The 21,742-nt window shown below is 38.0% G+C and overlaps 1 protein-coding gene across 13 annotated transcripts in view; it reads right to left on the bottom strand.

Moving 5' to 3' along the window:
• Col25a1 (collagen type XXV alpha 1 chain) overlaps nt 1-21,742 on the bottom strand; it is a 482,287-nt gene that overhangs the window by 52,348 nt on the left and 408,197 nt on the right. For 10 of the 13 annotated variants that reach the window (XM_045142758.1, XM_045142757.1, XM_045142761.1 and 7 more), the window contains 4 exons: nt 7,944-8,006; nt 2,868-2,936; nt 2,054-2,098; nt 334-378 (listed from right to left, as the gene is read on the bottom strand). In XM_045142758.1, the coding sequence (XP_044998693.1) occupies nt 334-378; nt 2,054-2,098; nt 2,868-2,936; nt 7,944-8,006 (222 nt within the window). The remainder of the gene's footprint in view (nt 1-333; nt 379-2,053; nt 2,099-2,867; nt 2,937-7,943; nt 8,007-21,742) is intronic. The other 3 variants (XM_045142767.1, XM_045142764.1, XM_045142765.1) reach the window with 1 other exon arrangement.

Below are 21,742 nucleotides of genomic sequence, written 5' to 3'. Positions count from 1 at the left end.
ATTAAGTCTCTAAACATATGAGCTATTATATGAACTGAAAAATAGGAGATTTCATTAGGTGGGTAGCAATGGTCACTTAACAGAGGGAAAATTGGTCGCAAGTGATTTTAACACTTTCTTCACATTAAGCTTATCTTAAGGGCTTCATATTTCCTCATACTCACTGCTCTTGGAGATGAAAATTTAAAATATATAGCAAGGCTAGGGGAAGGTATCGGGAAAATTCAGTCTATGGCTAGTGCTTTTATTACGTGTATTCTTGCATTGGGTGTGCCTCTCATAAAATCATGCAGACCTAACTTCCAATCTGGGGGAAATGAGAGGGGCACTCACCCTTGGTCCCAGGGCTCCAGAATCTCCTTTGTCTCCACGATCACCCTTTTCCAAGGAAAGAAGAAAAGGCTTAATTAGCAGTAGTAGGGTCAATGAAGAAGAAACCTCTCAAGTCTAAAGTTATATTGATACCAAACAGTGGGCAATTTAAGTATGAACTACTAAACTTTTCTTTTTCTTTTTAACAAATGCAGCCTACAGGGTATTAACATTCATTCCCTTATTAGATAACATGGCATCTTAGAACAATAAGGCAGTTCCTGCTAAGTGGAATTTGCAGAAGCAAAGTCAGTGGTTTGTATGGTATAGAAATAACCGTCACTTTTAGACGAAGTCCTGCTGTTTTCATTTGAAGGGGGTGTGGCAAAGGGGAAACCAGTCCAGTAATTGTTCCATCTGTCCTCAGAGAAGAAAGGCAAGGATAATTGAGACAGTAATTATTGGACAGCTCATTCTAGAGGGAATTAGGGAAAGTAAGGTGAGAGGCTAGACCTTTCTGATGATGGAGACCTAAGACACAGTTTATCTGTAAGCTATAGGAACTCAGTGCTGAAGTGGACAGCAGACAGCTGGACCAGGTTGGCTGGGCTGAGAGGTCAGGAGCAGGGCGGGGCCCCTGCTCCCCACATGTCTCCTGTCTTCTTCCTCTTTCTCCTGCCCTGTCTTCCCTCTCTGTTTCTTTCTAGCCTTTCTCTCCTCTTTCTACTTTCTTCTTTATCCCTATGCCCTTTTTCTCCCTGTCTTCCAATACATTATGAAAAAAAATTTTTAAGTCTTATTTACAGTGTCATAACTCCACCTAGAGAAATAACTAGAAGAGTTGAAGTCCTCAAAATTGTCAGAAATATAAAGTAAAGCTTTGCAGAAAATGTCTGAACCTATGGAAAGTTTCTTTAAAACAGGTTAAATTCAGAGACATTTTTAAAAAATATGAAATGTGTATCATATTCTCTTTTTATATATTTCTATAAAATGTGTAGGGATCAGTGAAAATAAGCAGGAAGAAGGATTGTAATTAATTCCCCCCTATGCAGGTTATACTAATAGTATGAACCATGATAAATAACTTTGTGAGAAGTGGAGAATTAATAATCTCTCACCTTTATTTTCATTTTGTACTTGCCATGCTATTAGCTAAGAGCTTTTTCCTTTTTTTTTTTTTTAAAGTCACTACGTAGTCTCAGGGTGGCCTCGAACTCATGGCAATCCTCCTACCTCTGCCTCCCAAGTGCTGGGATTAAAGATGTGCACCACCACGCCAGGTACTAAGAGCATTTTGAATAACATGATTCTGCTGCCAGAATATCTGCTACTTCAGAGGAGTGTGATAAAGAGAGACCAATGACTGGTGGTGATATTTTAATGTGATGAAAGGAGTCAAGTAACTTGAAACAAAGTATAACGTGAACATTTATCACACTAGTTAGGAAATGAAGCATAAGACTACATGACATACAATAATTTTTGCAGAGAAGGTGCTTTTAATAAATAAGGAATAGCACCTGTCTTAAGGAGAATAGTCTGAAATATAACAACAGGCAAAAACAACATAAAGCAAACAAACCAACTTTTTGCAATATTTATCTATCACAGGGATAAAATGATTGTAAGCCCCATGAGTGAAAAGGCTAAGGTAAAGTATGACTCTTTGTGGGAAAAGCAAAAGACACAGATCCGGAAGGCCTCAAAAGTCACATCAAAATGGCTACTGGTTACTGACCTTTGACCCCTTTGGGCCTCTAGCTCCTGATTCACCTTGTTTCCCCTATTGTAGGAGAATACGAAGAAGAGGGAGTGACAGAGAAGAACAGAAAAAGGAAATTAGCAGTGGCTCAGAATAAAGAAGACCCATGGAAACACTTTAACTGCCTCTATACAGGACCCTGTATAAGACTGGATATTATAACATGAAACACTCCTACCTGTGTCAATAGCTCCTTCCCTCTTCTCCCACCAACCTTCATCATTACTATTCTGAAGAGCTCTTTCCCATCAGTGGATGGGAGAGTTCTGTAAGTATTTCTCATTATTCTCCACTGTGCTTGTCTGCATAAATTTCTCTTTTCATAAGAGAGTATATTGCTTCCTGTATCTTCAGGATGAGTTGGTTATTAAAATAAAGCGTGATTGCTTTAGTTGGTAGGACGTTTAGGTGAAAAAAGATTGAGCAGGCAAATAAATCCTTAGTTCCAATAATTTCAAGGTGCTATACTCCATCAAGTTGCCATGGAAACAAACACAGCACTTGCAACAGAGATTTTTCTCTGTGGTCTGATGTGCACATTGAGTGATAATGTGTTAACATGGCAGTACATCTTCCTTAACATTCAGATGCATTATTAAATTTGTTCATCAAACTGAGTAAACAGGAAAAGTTGAATATAAAATGCCTAACTGATCAGTGTGCATCTTGATGAGTAATTTGTGATTTGGACTGTTTTAGTACCTGTTGAGGAATGAGCTTCATGTCCTAATGCAAGTGGCATACATTTCTAAACCAAAGAATGCACTTTTTGAATATAGGAAGAACTGACCTTTGGTCCAGGAGCACCAGGATCTCCTCGCTCACCCCTCCCAGGAGGCCCTGCCTCCCCTCGTTCACCCTGCCACGAAATGCAAAACAAGTAAATGGCAGTCAACCACAAGACTGGCCCCTGCAGTTTAACAAGTGAGTTGAGGAAAATCCAAATAAGTGGAGTCAGCACTTATTTACAAGGCAAAGATCACTATACTAATCTTTGACCATGAATTACTTCATTTCATAATGAAAACACTCCATAAATGCTAATTTTAGGTGCCATCTTAACTAGATTAAGGAGAACTCAAGGAGCTGACAAAACACTTGTTTGGTTGTTTCCCAGGGAGATTGCAAAGAGAGTGGACTGAGAGGTGAAGATGTGACATCAGCGTGGATGACTATGATCCATTCAGCTATAGGTGGGACAGAAGCAACAAGAAGAGGACAGGCAAACTATCTCTCTCCTCCTGTGGAGCTAGGAGAGCCTGCTTTCCTTGCCTGTGGACAGCATAACTTCAGATTGTTCAGCCTTCATGGCAGAACTCAGACCAGTACCCCACATGCTCAGGCATTTAAGACTAAGAGTGGCACTGCCAGCTTCCCTGGTTCTGAAGCTTTCAGACTGGACAGAACCATAGTTGGGCCTATTATGGGACATCTCTGCCTCTTTAATCACATGAGTCAATTTTCCTAAATAAATCTGCTCTTTGGCTATATATGTATATATGTATGTATGCATGCATGCATATCTATATGTATGTGTCAACCAATCTATTTTCCTACCTCCCCATTTACTCATCAATTCACCCATTGAACCCTGCTGGTTCTGGATCTCTAGATCATCCTGACTAATATATAAATATGTAATGTTCAAATTACAATCCCAATTTTATAAATAAGGAAAATTGGTAAATGCCTATCAGATACCTATATTGGTTTATGACCTTTAAGGGGAATAGAGAGTTCTGTAGTTCTTTCTCAGGACAGGGTTCCTGGAAATTTCATTCCATTCTGAAGCTAGTTTAAAATACTTTGGGCAAGAACCACAGCAAAGCAGTCAAGTCCAGGCTTCATCACTGGCATCCTAAGTTTTGTTTTGTTTTTGTTTTTATTTTTGATTTTGTTTTTCAGGTAGGGTCTCACTCCAGCTCAGGCTGAACTTGAACTCACTATGTAGTCACAGGCTGGCCTCAAACTCATGGCAATCCTCCTACTTCTGCCAACCAAATCCTGGGATTAGAGGCATGTACTACTATATCCAGCAATATGCTAGATCTTAATTCTGCCTCTACTATTCACAATTCTCTGTGTTGGGAGAAGTTCATTAAATTCAGGTTGTCTCAGCTTAATCTGAGGAAAAAGTTATAGTACTGATCTCATGACATGCAAACATAATGCTCAGAATCATGTAAGAAATAAGTGTTACAGGATTTTAATAGATTAATAAATCTTTGAAGTCCAAACATGGTCACCATTCTTGAGGGGCTACTGGCATAATTAGACTGAGAGATCCATACTGATAGATTTAACATTTATGGTATAATTTAGGCTGCATGTGTCAGCAGAGGAAACACTGTTGGGTTCTAATGCTATGGACTGGCCCCTGGAGAAGAGACTTGAGTTATTCCCTGAGGGAGAACAGGGTTCCCTTTACAATCACTGAGGAAGACAAGAGCTACCAGAAATACTTCTTTCTCAGGATCAATAAGAAAGGAGTCATTATTCACATTCTACAGACAAGGAAATGAAATCCCAGAAGAGGTAAGGAAGCTTGCTCACAGGACTTCTAAACTGATGGATCTGTATTTTAAAATCGATGGTGTTCTATCTTCAATTTTTACATAAATGATTTCATATGTAAATCTTTTATGCATCTCTAATCATTACACTAGGGTAAATTCCTACTTAAGGACTTGCTGGGTTAAACAGCATAAATACTTAAACATCTTGCCCAACTATCCTGCAGGAAGATGGGGCCATTTTGTATTCCCTAGACAGAGTAGAGGGTACCTGGCTTCCTACATGCTGAGGACAAATTCAGTGATTAAACGGACTTTGAATTCAGACTATGGTGGGATGTTTATGGAAGAGAGAATTGCTCTCCTTACTGAAGACATGGATTCCTCTTGAAAAGGGTAAGACACTAGGACTGGATCTTAGAAGGGCAACAGAGGGCTTCGCTTTCCAAGATCCTTATTTGTAACATGCCTACCTGAAGAGCTTGTATGCTTCTGTGGGGCAGTTGGGACAGCTGGGCAAGGGTTAAGAAAGATGCAGGAGGGTTCTCAAGGCTACTTGGTGTTAGGAAGATGGGGAGGCTGGGGGCAAGGCAAAAGCTGACTGGAATAGGAGGCACAAAACAACCAAACTGAGGGTTTGTTTTGCTCCTCACCCCTACAGTTGAGTGAAATTGAAAGGCTGCTAGTGATACATGGGACTTTAACATTTTTTTTTTTTTGTCTTTTTTTTTCAAGGTGGAGTATGGCTGTAGCCCAGGCTGACATGGAATTCACTATGTAGTCTCTGGGTGGCCTCGAACTCATGGTGATCCTCCTACCTCTGCCTTCCAAGTGCTGGGATTAAAGGTATGTGCCACCATACCTATTTCTGTTAATATTCTACTTTACAAGTTAGAGAACAGTTTTATAAAACAGTAACTATAAACCTATTTCAGAGAAAAAGAAAAGTTTTGGCATACACCTTTAATCCCAGCACTCAGGAGGAAGAGGTAGGAGGACTGCTGTGAGTTCAAGGCCACCCTGAAACTACATAATTAATTCCAGGTCAGCCTGGGATAGAGCGAGACCCTACCTTAAAAAAACCAAAAGAAAAAAAAAATTCATGTACCTGAAGTTTACCATAGGAAAGGATTCTTTTATTATATAACATCACTTGACATTAACAATTTGGCCTTCACTATGAAATGACGAGACTTTTTATTACTTCTTTTCCTCCTTCCTTCCCTGTCTCGTCCACAGTGGAGCAGGGGGTTCAGCAGAGCAGAAACAGTTTTTCTTTTTAAATGCTTATTTCCAGGGAGAAAGAGAGAAAGAATGGATGTGTCAGGGCCTGTAGCCACTGCAAACAAACTCCATATGCATGTGCCACTTTGTGTATTTAGCTTTATGTGGGTACTGGGGAACTGAACCTGGGTTGTTAGGCTTTGTACACAAGCACCTTAATGGCTGAGCCATCTCTCCAGCCCCCACAGTTTTACATTTTTTTTTAGTATTTTCTCCCCATTCTCGAGAACAGAAAAGTATCTGAAAAAAGTTTTTGCTGAATTAATAAATAAGCAGCATTACTCCTTGCATTCTAAAGCACTCTGACTAAACGTGTTCAAGCACCAAGGCAGGCACTCAGGACACAGCAATCCCTACAAGATGCTTCCAGATGCTTCACAGTTTTTATCATAATTTCTCTTCACCAGGTTGGGAGTCAACTTGACATCTTAGTTCATTTTTAAAATCTGAAGTTAGTGGTATAAATCCAGGTAAGCCTACACGAATGGCAAAGAACAATGTTCGGCTCAAACAACTTTTTAGATAAGTGTGACTTTGCTCTTATGATATAGAACTCATGCTAAGAGCAGTGACTCAGCTGATGATTAACTTCAGAACACTGCGAATAACATGAATTCCTATCCACATCCCTGTTTGTGTACAAACCAAATAGGCACAGTACATTCTTTCCTATTACTGGGAGTCAGGGTAGTATCTGCCATAAAATATCTTTTCTGTAGAACGATATTGGGACCCTTCATGTCAGCAATTAATGCTGATTTCATGGATCTACATCTGGATTCTTCTTTGAGACTGGAGTAGTCTAGTCTAGAATCAGTCAATTGACGAGAAAGCCGGGGCTTCATCTATTTCCCCCTGTACAGCAGACGAAGTACCACGGTCATTTGCAGATGTAGTTCATGCTGGCTTCCCCCTGCAGTGAACAGCTCAGCCCTTTGGTGGTAGCTTGTGTTCCTCTACCAGGCTCCTGGCTCTTAGCTCTGAGGCTTCAAGCAAGCCCCAATAAATATAGTTTTTCTCATGTCAACAGAAAATGCTCAATATTCTTCTTCTTTAGCTCTCTTCCACAAAGGCATTTCTTGTGTGAATCTTTTCAAGTCAAAACATAATTTCTTCATACATTGTTAATAAGTCTGACAGCTCATTATATGAAATTCTTTTTTCATAGGAAAACAACAGTTTTGCATAATTCAATGGAGTTTCAGTCCCCCTCTGGCCATGCAGAGTTTCCATTTTCTAGGTTTTAGAGTTATTTGTACTTGACCAGCAGAAATGAAGGTTGTTCTGTCTGAACAGACCATGAACATATTTTGCAAACTATTAGAAATCACCCCTGACCTATTTCTGGTGAACACAGGGCTCACTAAAGCAAAGGCTGCCATGGCTGAAAAGAGAAGAATGTAGGTTGATGTAATTCTGTCCCTTCTTTGATTCATGAGTCTGTCACAAGTGTGGCTCCATTATCAGAGCTGGATCTTTTTTATGTCTGACTGGGCAGATAAAAAGAGAACTCCAGACCTGACTGTATCTGTTGAAACATTTTTTTTTTTTTTCAGATGGCAGCATACAGCTTTTGCTTTTAGGGTCATCCTTAGGGTTATCAAAGAGAAGATCAAGAGATAGTTTTCATTATAGATACTTCTAAAGACATCATTCCAGGTACATCTTTGGCATGGAGCATTTAGGAATCCATATGACATTCATCCTCACCTTGGAAATGCAGGGAGTGACAGGAATGGGAAAAGTGATTTACAAGAATATCCTGAAGTAAGTGAGGAAGAGCAGGAGTGAGTTGTCTCTCTCCTCACCATTCAGCCAACTTCCTGTGTGACCAGGAGACTAGCTGGAACCAATGTGAACAACTTCTACATTCCACTCACCTTTGACTTGCATTCCCATGGCTCTACTTAATAGTGCATCCCTTTAGAAACATCACTTACAGTTGTATCAGGCTGCTAGAAACTGGTATAAGGAAACATATCTGGTCACCTAAATAACAGAGTCCTCCACATTTCCTCCAAGAGAGATGACACAAACTTGAAAAAGACACGAAAACGGAGTTCACTTACTTTTGTTCCTGGTAACCCTGGTAAGCCTGGCTCTCCTTGAGGACCAATGAAGCCTGGTTCTCCCTTTAAAAAGATGGGCATAGAAGCACATTATTCATTTGACAGTACCTAAATAATGTTCAACTTCATTCCTACTAGATTTCTTCTTGATTATATACAACTGTTGGCTAAGATCAACCCACTGACTATGAAATTATCAGCTGTTGCCATGCCTGTGTTCATGGCAGTATGAAAGAGTCTCCCCTTTTGTGTGTGGACCAGATTTCCTACTCACACCACGTGACAAGGTGTGTAGACATGATGGGATAGCAAAGTTGTAAAGAGACTGTGGTGGCTTCTATTGGGGTGCTTTTCCTGTTATTTCTCCCTGTGATCACTTACTGTGGGGAAGAGGGCCACCACGTGGTGATCAGTCCTGTGGAGCTGCTGTGTCAGAAGGTCTGAGGACTGACAACAGCCACTAGAATGAGCCTGGCAATGATGAGCCCCATCGCCAGAGAGTCTAGGAGAACACAGCCCCGCTGCCTTCTGTGCGGTCATCTCCCAGGGTACAGGAGCCAGAGGCGCTATTATGTGTGCTTGAAGTCCTTAGAGACTGCACGCTGACCAGTGTTCACTATTTTAAGCCAGCAAATTTTGAGACAGGGTTGTACGATAAATAACTGATACAGGGTATGTGGCTAGGAAAGGGATTCAGGAATATTTTATATAAAAGGACAAATCTCTCTTACCACACTCCTGGTATAACAAAAAAGATGAGGTCTTGGCCCCAGATTTGGGCACAGATCTCCTAAAAGTCTTATTTATTCTTATACATTATTTCATTAGAAGAAACATTTTACTGATGAATAAAAAAAAAAGCTTATAATGTTTTTAATTTATGAACTAACAAGTTAAACTGTGCTCTGGGTTACAGGACTGGTAAGGGCATTCTTTGTTACTAATACCTAATACTGAGTCTCTTCCAATCACATCTACTTTATGTAAATGAATGCCCCTGGGGAACACCTACTTAGCTTCAAGATATAAGAAAAACAATGGCTAGGAGGCTGGAGATTTCTACTGCACCTGCCTCTCAATCTCTGGGAGGGGAGAATGGCTGGAGAGTGTGTTCAATTACTAGTGGATGGTTATCTTGTCAAATACACAGTGGAAACTTAAGAGAAACTGCTGGACAATAGGAACTGTAGATCTTCCAAGTTGGTGGGCACATCTAAGTACCAGGAGGGGGTCATTCCGATCCACAAGGATATAGACTCTTGGCTCAACATCTTTCTAGATTTTCCTCTCTGCACTCATTCACTGGCAATTCTTGTTTTCCCCTTCACAATAAAACACAATGGCAAGTACAGCATTTTCCCAAGTTCTGAGTCATTCTAGTAAGTTAGCAAACTTGATAGGTATGTTCTAAAAACCCCTAACTGCAGAGTCACGTCAGTTAAGGGTGCAGGGTAACCTGGAACTTCAGTACCCGTAACTGATGTTTCAAGCTGGTGTCAAAAAGATGTTTGAACCAGTGTTCCCATTGTCTTGAATATCCGTAAAGTTTTATTTATTTTTTAACTATTCAAGTGAAACATAAAGGTTTAACTACTTAAAATGTACAGCATGGAACAAAAAATTAAATTAAATCTCTTAGTGGTTCTCTGTCCATATTTCTTGCTTTATTAACTGCTTGGACTACTTTTGGAGGAGTTGTTGAGGTTGTTTGGTACAATGGATTTTTTTTTCCTAAGGCGATAATATTTCAGTCTTATTTTATGATACTTGGGAGCTAAATAGGAAGGTACTGAGAGGATGTTTTATAAGACATGTTAAAATGTCAACTATTTTTCCAACAAAACTTTAAATATGCTATATAAAGCATTAGTATTGGATGGAGAACAAAAATAAACACATCATGTGGCAGTTCAAACAGATTTACCTCTGACTTGGGTATTTGGGATAATGAGTTTGGTGAGCGGAAAGCTAACAGAAAGGGTCTAGTGCTTAAAGCTTCTCATATGACAACTTCCTACAACTCTATTCTACTTGGCCCCATAGCCTTCCACCCAAAGAAAAGGAAAAACCTGCCTAATAGTTTTGGATGGATTTCTTAACATCATTCTAAAATAAAATCTGAACTTTGTTCAGAGAAGTCATCATTCCATCTTTAGTAAAAGAGTTTAACTTGTTAGTTCATAAATAAAAACATTATAAGCTATAAGTTTATTCATCAGTAAAATATTTCTTCTAATGAAATAATATATAAAAATAAATAAATACACCCTGTACTTTTAAGAAAAGTGCTATAGTCATCATTAAAGTCATTAATTTTGATTTAGGTCATGAAGATGTAATATATAGGTTGATAGTTACAATAATTGTAGACAATAATTCTTACATATATTCAAGCAGAAACAAAATGATCTGCTCAGTCAATCAAATAAAACTTCATTAAAGCATAGTAATAAAAGAAAAAAAAGAGTTGATGTTGAAGAAACACATTTCTTATTTGGGTTAGTATTTATGGAAAGAAAAAACATGCGGTTGCATAGTCCACAAATGAATCCGGTTTTGTTATGCCACTCAACCACTCAAGTGCTTTTCTTCCTTTTAAAGACATATGTTAAATTCCCCTTAGCAAAATGTATAAAAACTTCTCTCATAGATTATTCAAAAAAAATATTTTAAGAGGTGAAATCAACAATTAATTTCATCAACTGAACAGTTTTAGTGCTATTATCTTAGCTAATTTTAAAGGCTTTGAGTATGATTAGTTGTCTCTTATCATGCCACTCTAAGAAAGCATCTGCTACATTTATGCATGCTGAAATTCTTATTTCAGTTTCTTCACAGATAAAAATAGCATACCTAGTGTTAGTATCACAGGTCTATGTTGGTTTACTTTCAGAGCTCCCAATCACTTTAGAGACATTACTGCCATCATTGTTATATTGTGGTGGGTTGGAAAGAGATAATTATTGACCTCTTTTCTCTGCCAGGCTTCAGAAGTGATTGTTGTAGTGAACTGGGCATGTGGATGGTGCACTTGGATCATAGGCTGCGTGAGGTTTCTTAAGTTTACAGCAGTTGTTCTCAAAGTGTGATCAAAAAGTGAGGAGTCTTGGGACTGTCAGATTCCTTAAGGACAAACTATTTCATATTTTGTTTATTTTTATTTATTTATTTGAGATCAACAGAGAGAGAGAGAGAAAGAGGCAGAGAGAGAGAATGGGTGCGCCAGGGCCTGCAGCCACTGCAAATGAACTCCAGACACATGTGCCACCTTGTACATCTGGCTAACATGGGTCCTGGGGAATTGAGCCTTGAACTGGGGTCCTTAGGTTTCACAAGCAAGCACTTAACTGCTAAGCCATCTCTCCATTGTTTAAAGATTTTTTAAAATAATTTTTTTGGTTTATTTTATTTATTTATTTGAGAGCTACACAGAGAGAGAATGGGCGTGCCAGAGCTTCCAGCCATTGTGAACGAACTCCAGATGCATGCGCCCCCTGTGCATCTGGCCAACATGGGTCCTGGGGAATCAAGCCTCGAACCAGGGTCCTTAGGCTTCACAGGCAAGCGCTTAACTGCTAAGCCATCTCTTCAGCCTGATTTTTAAAAAAATATTTTGTTTATTTTTATTTATTTATTTGAGAGCAACAGACAGAAAGAAAGGGCAAACTATTTAAACAACATGCAAAGACATTATTTTATTTTCTACTTCAGTTGCCTTCCCCTCAGCCCATGGATGCATTTAGTATGAAGGGTTCATGATGTGATTTCATGCCTCACCTTTAAGAAACAGTTACTTGCAGTAGACCGTATCAAAAAGTATTGACAATTATATCTGAATGGGTGGCTTTTTTTTGCCTTCCTTTGTCCAGTTACATGCCTGTGTGAGACATAAAATACTCTACCCCAAACAACAAATTGCAAGAGTGAATGTGGAAGCATATATGAGAATCCAGCTATAGTCTACTAAACTATACATTAAAAAAAAAACTTCTGAGGGCTGGAGAGATGGCTTACCAGTTAAGGCATTTGCCTGCAAAGCGTAAGGAATCATGTGTGACTCTCCAGGTCCCACATAAGCCAGATGTACAAAGTGATACAAGCGTGCAAGGTTGCACATGTGCACAAGGTGGCACACATGTCTGGAATATGATTGCAGTGCCTGAAGGCTCTGGCATACCAATTTTCTCTCTCTCATACTCTCTCTCTTCCTTTTGCTTGCTCACATTAAAAAAAAAAAAAGGCCAGTCTGTTGGGTTTGCCTTAAAAAAAAAAATCTGAGTGAAAAAAATACACACCAACATTTCCCTCTTCAATTTTTTGTGATCTTATTTTGAAAAAATCTAGTATATTTCAAAACATAGTTAATTAACATACCAGCATAAATAATGTAAAAGTCTCAGGTTTAATTTCAGTTAAGGTGTATCAATAGATATATAACCAACAAAAAATTCTTCAGCCTGAATTTTTAAGAGTACAGAGGAGTTCTGAGACCAAATGTTTGAAAATTGCTGATACATAAGTGCAGAATTGAGTTAAAGCTTGACATTATAAGCTAAGGAAGTAATTTAATCAAGACAAAATCAAGATAATATGAGCCAAGCAAAGAGCTCTCTTCTTAGAATTAAATAAATGCACAACAAATAGTTATTACTTTCCCCTGTCACATAGGCTGAAATGTGTTAGCTGTCAGCAGCAACAACACTGGTATCGCGATGCTTCTCTCTCCTAACTGGTAGAACACGAAGTGACTTACCACCTTCTGAGTGCCTGAGGCTAAAATTATTTTGAATTTTCTAGAAGTAATCCTAATATTTCTGTATTTTAAACTTATGAGACAGTATCAATACGTTAGGGCACTTAAGACTACAATACAAAAGACATTTAAAACATTGGAACTATGCAAGAGGGTGACAAGTTTGCCACAAGTGAATTCTCTTCCTTAAAGAAAGGAGATCACAAGTATTGACTTTCTATAAGTATAACCCTAAAAACAATTTGCCTCCTAGACAAAGGCTGCTTAAAGGTTCTAGATTCAAAGTTTCCTAAAATATCCATAAGAAAGGCAAAGGCAACCTAAGGTTAAATAAAACACTGTTTTGTGATATATAAAAAAAATTACCAAGTAGCTCTTTTACTACAGTTATAATTTCTATAATCAAGAAGAGAGGAAAGAGAGTCAGGGAAAGAGGGTAGGGGTGAGCAGCTGAAAGGATGGAAAGACAAAACACTTTTGGCAAACCATGTTTACAGAAGTCAGAACAAGATCACAGAAGTTTTTAGAGCAACAAACCGAAGCAAATCTTTGTATTGGACATTGCCAAAATTCTCAGATAGGTTTTCCATCTTTAATCTCATTTGATCAACATGAAATAGAAAAAAACACATTAAATTAAAGAAATTATTCACATGTATTTATCTGAGTATATAAAGTCAGAGGAGATAGAGAAAATCAGAATTATAATGGGATTGAACTTTTATATTACTTCTAATTAAGGATAACAGACTCAGAATATTTCCTTTTTTTTTTTTTAACTAAGCAGCTAGATTAATTAGAAAGTCCGAATTGTAAATTCAATGAGCCATTTGAAGAACAGGAACAGAAAGCAAAGATTCTATGAAGAGAGTGGGCGCTGGTTAGCATGGTTTGAGAAACATGGATTAAACAGCAAACATTAAGTTAAAGAGGTCTTCCATCAAGGTGAAAACAATACAACATAGTGTTTTTTGAAAAGATTAATCTTTTGAAATAACTGTTAGTGTTTTTTTTTTTTAAAAAGAAGTGGAATATTGAGAAAAATAAGAGAAAAGACAGAGGTTTTAAACATCTGGCTTGTCATATTATCATTCTGACCACAAACAGCATTGACTAAGAAGGTCATTTTTTTGTGTGTGTGTGAACTTGAACTACTTGGATTTGCTGTTCTCTTTTTGAATATATACATGTGTATGTGTTTATATATATATTTCCCCATCTTTCTATCTATTCATTCACTATCTTGTCTTAGATAGCCTATAAAGTTTTTACTGTTCTACTAGTGACATAGATAAGATGACAAAGTGAACTGCCATTTCTCCCATGGTGCTCCAGAGCTTGCGTTAACAAGAATCTCAGGGAGAAGGGACCAGCAGAGGTCTCAGATCTCAGTGTCACTGCTTGCAAAGTTTGTGCCCCCAGGTGAAACCAGAAAATGAAGAGGAGGAAGAGAAGACAGACTAGTAGAAGAATATAAGGTAGGGAAGAGGCAAGGGGGAGAGTGAAGAACATCTTCATCTTAACATTTTCTGTTTTCTTCCCCATTTCTGTAACAATGAGATCCAGATTTAGTCTCTTGTTTTGTTTTCACTGGTTCTGGAAACATCCAATTAAATTTGCTCTTGAGACACACAGAGAAAAGATAAATAATATATTACATAGCTCTTAAAGTGAGAAAAACACAGGGATAAGAATATGTAACACTATTTATCAGAAACCCTGCCACAGCCCACATTTTACTCACTAAAACATAACGGATGGCAGATACCCTGTTCTGTGACTCAAGCCATGTGCTAGCCTGGAATGGCTGTCAGAGATATATAAATCTCTACTTCGTTGGTTTTTAAAAAATTTATTTATTCTTATTTTATGAGAGACAGAAAGAGAAAGAGAGGCAGAGAGAAAATGGGCATTCCAGGGCCTCCAGCCACTGCAAATGAACTCTAGACACATGTGCTACCTTGTACATCTGGCTTATGTGGGTCCTGAACAATTGAACCTAGGTCCATTGGCTTTGTAGGCAAGCACCTTAACTGCTAGGCCAGCTCTCCAGCCCCATTTCTGGTGCTTCTATGAGACTATGCAGCATTAAATTCCAAACCTAGGGCTAGAGTGATGGCTTAGTGATTAAGGAACTTACCTGTGAAACCTAAGGACCCAGGTTTGATTTCCTAGTACTCAAGAAAGCTAGATGTACAAGGTGACACATATGTCTGGATTTTGTTTGAGTAGCCGGAGGCCCTGGTGCATCCATGTTTTCTTTCTCTCTCACTTAAATAAAAATAAAATAAAATAAAAAATCCAATACTAACAGCAAGTTGGTCTTATTTTCTGGACCTGTCCTGGATATTGTACCTGAATTCTTCCTAATTGGATTCATGAGTTTTGTTCTTTTGGTTGTTTTTCATAACAATTACCTGCCTCACCTCTGTGGAATGGGGGCAGAGAGGAGGGAAAAGATGGTACCAACACATGATATATCCATACAAAGTCTATTCTTAACAAAAAAAAAAAAAAAAAAAGAAAAAAATCCAGGTCTTAGTACTAAAACTGTAGCACACTTCCTTATGCTAAGCTGGCAGAAAAGATGAGTGACAGAGTAGCTATGGACTAGAAAACTAAGCTGGGGTTCAAGAGAGTCAGAATAAATGCAACTAATTATGGCTGAAGAATGACGGAGGGCTGGTAGTCAACTCTTAGGAACAACAGCAAGCAGATCTACCTGCAAACCCTGGCACAGGTTGATAATTCAAAGGTTTGAAATAGCACAGGTACATAAAAAAACTCAAAACAAGTCTACATAAAAAAAATAAAATAAAACAGTAGTTAAAATGAGGGGTAGCTCTACACAGGAGCAATTGTGGACAGCCAGATGGTGTTACTTGGCTCTTCCTAACTATAGCCAGCCATCCAGACAGCCACAGATTCCTTTTTGCAATATTAAACTCAGTAAGTCCCAGTAGTTGCTGTATTATATTTGAAAAATCATTTTGTTTTTGTACCAAAAAGTAAATGGTTTCAGTGTTGATTTGACAGTTCAGGCTCTTTCTCTGTCTCCCTCCCTTCCCTCTCTCCTTCCTTTACTGTTAGAAATGTACAAACACAAAGTAGTTAGTTACCAGAAGATTTAGCTATAGAAGGTGATCCCTTTCATTCTATACAAGAAAAAATTTCAAAGCCAATATATTTGGTTGAATATACTTTTCCTCAACTTATCTGCTATGACTTAAAAAAATTGTTATTGAAATAGCAACTTAAATTTAATGTCTTCTGGCTAAAATTAAAGAGCAAACAAGCCAACCACACTTACTACTACTGTCATTTCTACCAACCCCTAAGACCAATGAAAATTGATCTATATTACAAAAGGCAAGCAAAATCGGGGAATTCTCTAGGGGCACATCCTTTCTGAAATCTAATGACTACTAAAGATTTTGTTAAGTCTTGGAATTCCATAGGAAAGGCTTGCCTGAATTTCCTTTCATACTCTTTCTAATAACCAGCAGAGAAGTATCTCAGATGCCCTTCTGTGATCTTCTCAGTGGCCACTGTGACAGTCCTTCAGAAAGATGGGAAGAGTCAGGAAATACTTAGTTGGGGTTTTCAGTCAAGAAAGGAAGAAACATCTTCATCCAGATAGAAATGACTTGCCAGATGTTTCCATATAGACTTCCAGAACTTAACATCTGTTAAGCACAACAGCAGCCATAAAGTCCTAACTGACCAACACTTGCCCACAGAACAATTCTTTGGGTTTTCATTTATTGACATTCCTTTATTTTTATGTTAATTATCAATTAAAGAAGCAAAACTATTATTTTTAAGCTGTCTAAAGGCTCTCATAACAAAGTCATGTTTTCCATGATATTTATTACTCTCCAGCAGGTATGATTTTCATTGCCCCTTAAAATAGTAGAACGGGCTTAAAAAATATGTACTGATTTGCTTGGGTGCTAAAAGCATCACTCATAATTTTGATTAATGTGTCTTGACACTGAATGCATTCGCCACACAGTGTTCTCCTTGCTTAAAGGCTAATTAGAATTCAAGTCAGCATGATATCTGCTGTTGAAGAGAGCAGCAATAATGTTTGTTGTCATAAGAACTTCTAGGCAGTCAGTTTTGGTAATGATTGAGGAGAAAAAAGAAGGAAAAGGATAGTCTCCCTAAAACATTGATTTCCCTGAAGGATCAAATTTGAGTATAAATTAAAACATCTTGGTGGTTCTGTTAAAAATGAACTGCAATAGCAGGTTTATTTAAAATCCAGAAAAACCTACTTTCTGATTTTTTTTTTGTTTGTTTGTTTGTTTCTTAACGGGATTACATCATGAAGGGACCTTCAATGTACTTAGTAGAGGTTTCATTATGGCTGCTAAAAATCTCTAATTTCTGGTTTCCTAATTGTACTTAATTGGTCTCTTAAATTATGTCCTCAGTTAGGCTTTGTGCAAGAAGGAAATAATTATAACCAACAACAACACAAGGTTATCCTCCTAACACATGCTTTTTCTTCTCCCTCTTCGTCTTCTAGTTCATGAATTCCTGTCATGCCCACAAAATTTCCTCTGCTATTTTTACAATGTGACTCCATGTTTGTGAGGTAGGAATCCCAGCTCCAGTGGTTTATAAGGCACATGGGTCAGATCACTGAGCACTGTACTTAATCCAAAGAATGCCAAAGGAAATGTCTCTGATAACCATGAAAGCTGGTATTATATTTATATTTCATGTCAAAGATTTTTTTTCCCCCCAAGGTAGGGTCTTGCTCTAGCTCAGGCTGACCTGGAATTCACTATGTAGTCTCAAGGTGGTCTTGAACTCAGTGATCCTCCTACCTCTGCCTCCCAAGTGCTGGGATTAAAGGCATGTGCCACCACACCTGGCTTCAAAGATGATTTCATGATATAGGCTAGAGTCAGTCACTGTCTCAGACCCCCAGTTTTTAAATTCTCAATCTGAATGTTAAATTTTTACTAATGTGGAAACCAGCATAAGACCATTAAGCTCTGAGGGAAGATAAACTATGAAAATTTAGCTACCATTTGTATAATTTGTCTTTTTTCTTATTTGATGTAGTTTGCTATATTGTGTCTCTTTTGCCCACTTGTTGAAAGGAGAAAAATCAAGCATTAAAACAAAACCTATGTTCATGAAAAATGTCATGAGGTAGGCTACAGTGTCTGGAGAATCGTTATGGGACATGCCAAATTTTCCTTTTGCTTTTCCTATGAAGACCACCAGAAAGAATGGTGAAGGTACCATGTTCCATCCCCAAGTCAACTGCTCCCTGGTCCTTTTCACTTGGGCAATAGGAAAGTGGGGGACCTTACCACCCTTAAAGGTAACACTCCCTTATTCCAGCAAAGGAGTTTCCCTAAGTTACACCTATTAATATCTGGTGCAGTGCATAAGTGGCTATATTTTCTACAGTTTAAAATGACTCATATGTAGAAAGACTATATTGAACAGGTAAGTAAGTGACATATCTAATACTCTGAGCTTCTGCCAAAGAAAGAAATGGCAATAGCCAGAAGGTACATAGAATTTTCTGTGAGTGGTGATGCTGTAAGAGCTACTCATATATTTATTTATTTCTCACAGTGAACATCTGTATTATGATCCATGATAATTCTCATGAGGAAACTGAAGCACAGAGACATTACAGAACCAGCCCCAAGTCACACCAGTGGTAAGGGCTATGATTCAGTCTCTTCAGAGTTGTGATGGGTATTACTTAATTACTAAGGTAGTGCAACCAAGCAATGTGTTTACACTTTTACAAATATTTTATTTATTTATTTGCAAGTAGAGAGTGACAGAAGAGAGATGAGAAAAAGAATATGAATGGGTGTGCCAGGGCCACCAGCCACTGCAAACACACTCCAGATGCATGCACCACTGTGCATCTGGCCTTACAAGGGTAATGGGGAATCAAACCCAGGTCATTAGGTTTTGCAAGCAAGCACCTTAACTTCTGACCCATCTCTCCAGCCCATGTTTACATTCTTCAAACTATATGTAGAAAATAAAAAAATTTAAAGTATAAGCTTAGAATCTTATCCTTTATGTGACACCAAGAAAGGTTGTGACAATAATTCTAACTCACTAAAATATTTGAAGGAAAAGACTCCCTGAATATATGAATGATTATTCATAAACTAATTTTCCTTTTTTTGGGGGGGGGTTTGGTTTTTTGAGGTAGGGTCTCACTCTAGCCCAGGCTGACCTGGAATTCACTATGGAGTCTCAGGGTGGCCTTGAACTCATGGCGATCCTCCTACATCTACCTCCTAAGTGCTGGGATTAAAGGCGTGCGCCACCACGCCCAGCTTTAATTTTCCTTTTTAATATGAGCTATGTTTTATTTTAAAAAAGACATCTTGACTAGTCATTTTTTAATATGCAAAGAAAAAAATTTGATGGGCGTGGTAATGCATACTTGAGGGACAGATAGAAGAGAATCAAGAGTTCCAGGCTAGCCTGGGCTAGAGAGCAAAACTCTGTCTCAGGAAAACAAATCAAAATAGCAAATAAAACCAATTTTCTAAGCTCAAGTCTTATTCCAGAAGATCAATTTCTGCATGGTACATTGTCCATAATTTAATTTTCCCAGTTGAACATCTTGACACTATATGAACCATGAATGCATGAAATAGGAATTCTAAATGCCTTCCACATGGTGAGAGGACTTTTAAATACTTGTGCAGGAAGCTTAAGAGTAGTTTAAAATTATGTTCTGCTTGTTTTGTTCAGTATGCCTACAGCATTAGTACTTTTCTTGTACTGGACCCTGAGGTGATAAATGGATGAGTCTGCTGTCTGTATTTAGGCACTTTACTCATTTCCTGAGACCTGTGGAAGGCATGTGGATGCTCATTAAGTTTCCAACCATTCCCTGAGAGCAACAGGTGGTGAATCAAAGCTTCCCTGGTATGTCAGGACTGGTTTCCTCAGTGTCTTAAGAATAATGGATGGCATGTGTATGCTCTCTGTAGTACCAGCAGATAAGAATGAAATGAATAGCAACAGGAAGTATTTCCAATGCATAAATAAACACACAGGTCTAAGAAGACTGTGGCTAATGTTCCCGTACCACATGTTCTATATCTATGCTTTAACAGTTCCATCTTTGAATCCTATTACTCACTGAAATTATGAAATCAGGGTTAACTGTCCTGAAGTTTGCTATAGTTGTAGAATTAAGGTAAATTAAAGACCATCCTAAGTCAATGAAACTATGTCATGAATTTTATTTTATTTTTATTTTGTGGTGGTAAGGTCTCACTGTAGCCCAGGCTGACCTGGAATTCACTATGTTGTCTCAGGGTGGCCTCTAACTCACAGAGATCCTCCTACCTCAGCCTCCCAAGTGCTGGGATTGAAGGTGTATGCCACCACAGCTGGCTAGAAATTATTTTTTAAAAATATTTTTATTTTTTTGAGACAGACAGAGAGAGAGAGAGAAAGAGAGAGAAAAGAAAAAGAAGAAGAAGAAGAAGGGGAGGGAGGGAAAAAGAGAAAGTATGGGCACACCAGGCCTCTTGCCACTGCAAATGAACTCCAGATGCATGCACCACTTTGTGCATCTGGCTTTATGTGGGAACTGGGGAATTGAACCCAGGCCGTCAGGCTTTGTGAGCAAATGCGTTTAGCCATTGAGCCATTTCCCTATCCCAAATTTTCAAGTCTGTGTTTATAAATATCTGGTGACTACTTATTATCTGGATGTGGTCTTAAATTGTATCTTTTTCAAAACTATTTATATTCAGCACTTCATACATTCTAAGGAAAACTTATGTTTTTATTTGTATTATATTGAGAAAAGCTTATTAAACCAAAAATAAAATCCATGATTTAAATAAAACACTGGACAGTTAGTACTTGATCCTCAGATAGGAAGTACTTATGCTGAATAATGTAAAGAGTTTTGTTATTTGATAGATTCTTCTGACTAAAATCACTAGTCAGGGACAGAAAATTCATGAGAGCTATAGGACTTCAACAAAGAACTTAGAGCAGTTTCCTAAGACCCCAGGAATGCAAATGGAAAGTCTACAGTTACCTTCCCATACTGAAAGTCCAGAACCACAGACAACTAAGGAAAGGCCAAGGGTCTAGTGGGATACTTTTCATGGTTGAAATATAATATTAAATAAGATAATGATAATAAATAGTAGCGATCAAAATTATGTGCATATATATATTATAATTATATATGTATATTTATGTATATTTGACACACATGAGAGAGAAAACATGAATGCTTTAGGAAAATGCCACATTCTCATTCTGTCTTGAGTACCTCAAGTTCAGGAGAAAGGACCATTGGACTTCAGAGCCCTGAGTCCCATGAGGTCAGCTTGCAACCTGCTAACCCAGAGGACTTGCTTCAGTGAGTCTGCGCCTGTCCTTCCAACTGCCCTGTGTTTTAAACGTCTCTTCCTGATTTATAATGCCACCATGTCCTAATTAATACTGAACAATATTTTTAAAAATTCATCTAAAATTTATGACCTCTATTCATTTATAAAATGCTATCATTTTTAATGTGTGGAAGTTACTAGAAAACTGCTGTAAATTAACTCTGTAATATGAAATTCCACATTAATTTAAGAAGTTACTCTTGCTAAATATAAAGTGACAAGTAAATAACATTGACTCTTTAATAAACTTGTGTCATCAAAGAATAAAAGAATACCTAAACTTTAAGAAATATTAATCTGGGAACACCAAACAAATACCAGAACCAAGACTTCTGAGTGTCAACCTAAAAGACATACTTTTCAAGTGTACTCATCATACCATTTATAATGATATTACAAATGCCACAGGACTTTGGGGAACTCAATAATTTACTACCTGTATTCTAAAATTATATTCTTTTTATTCTTTATCTGAGAGAGACAGAAAGAATTGGTGTGCTAGGCCCTCAGCCACTGGAATCAAACTCCAGATGCTTGCATCACCTAGTGGGCATGTACAAACATCACTTGCCTCACCTTTGTGCATCTGGCTAACATGGGATCTGGAGAGTAGAATTTGG

The sequence above is a fragment of the Jaculus jaculus genome, chromosome 2, assembly GCF_020740685.1.
Source record: "Jaculus jaculus isolate mJacJac1 chromosome 2, mJacJac1.mat.Y.cur, whole genome shotgun sequence".
Classification (NCBI taxonomy): domain Eukaryota; kingdom Metazoa; phylum Chordata; class Mammalia; order Rodentia; family Dipodidae; genus Jaculus; species Jaculus jaculus.
Note: the sequence above shows the minus strand (reverse complement) of the source record. Positions and strands in the feature narration are given on the sequence as shown.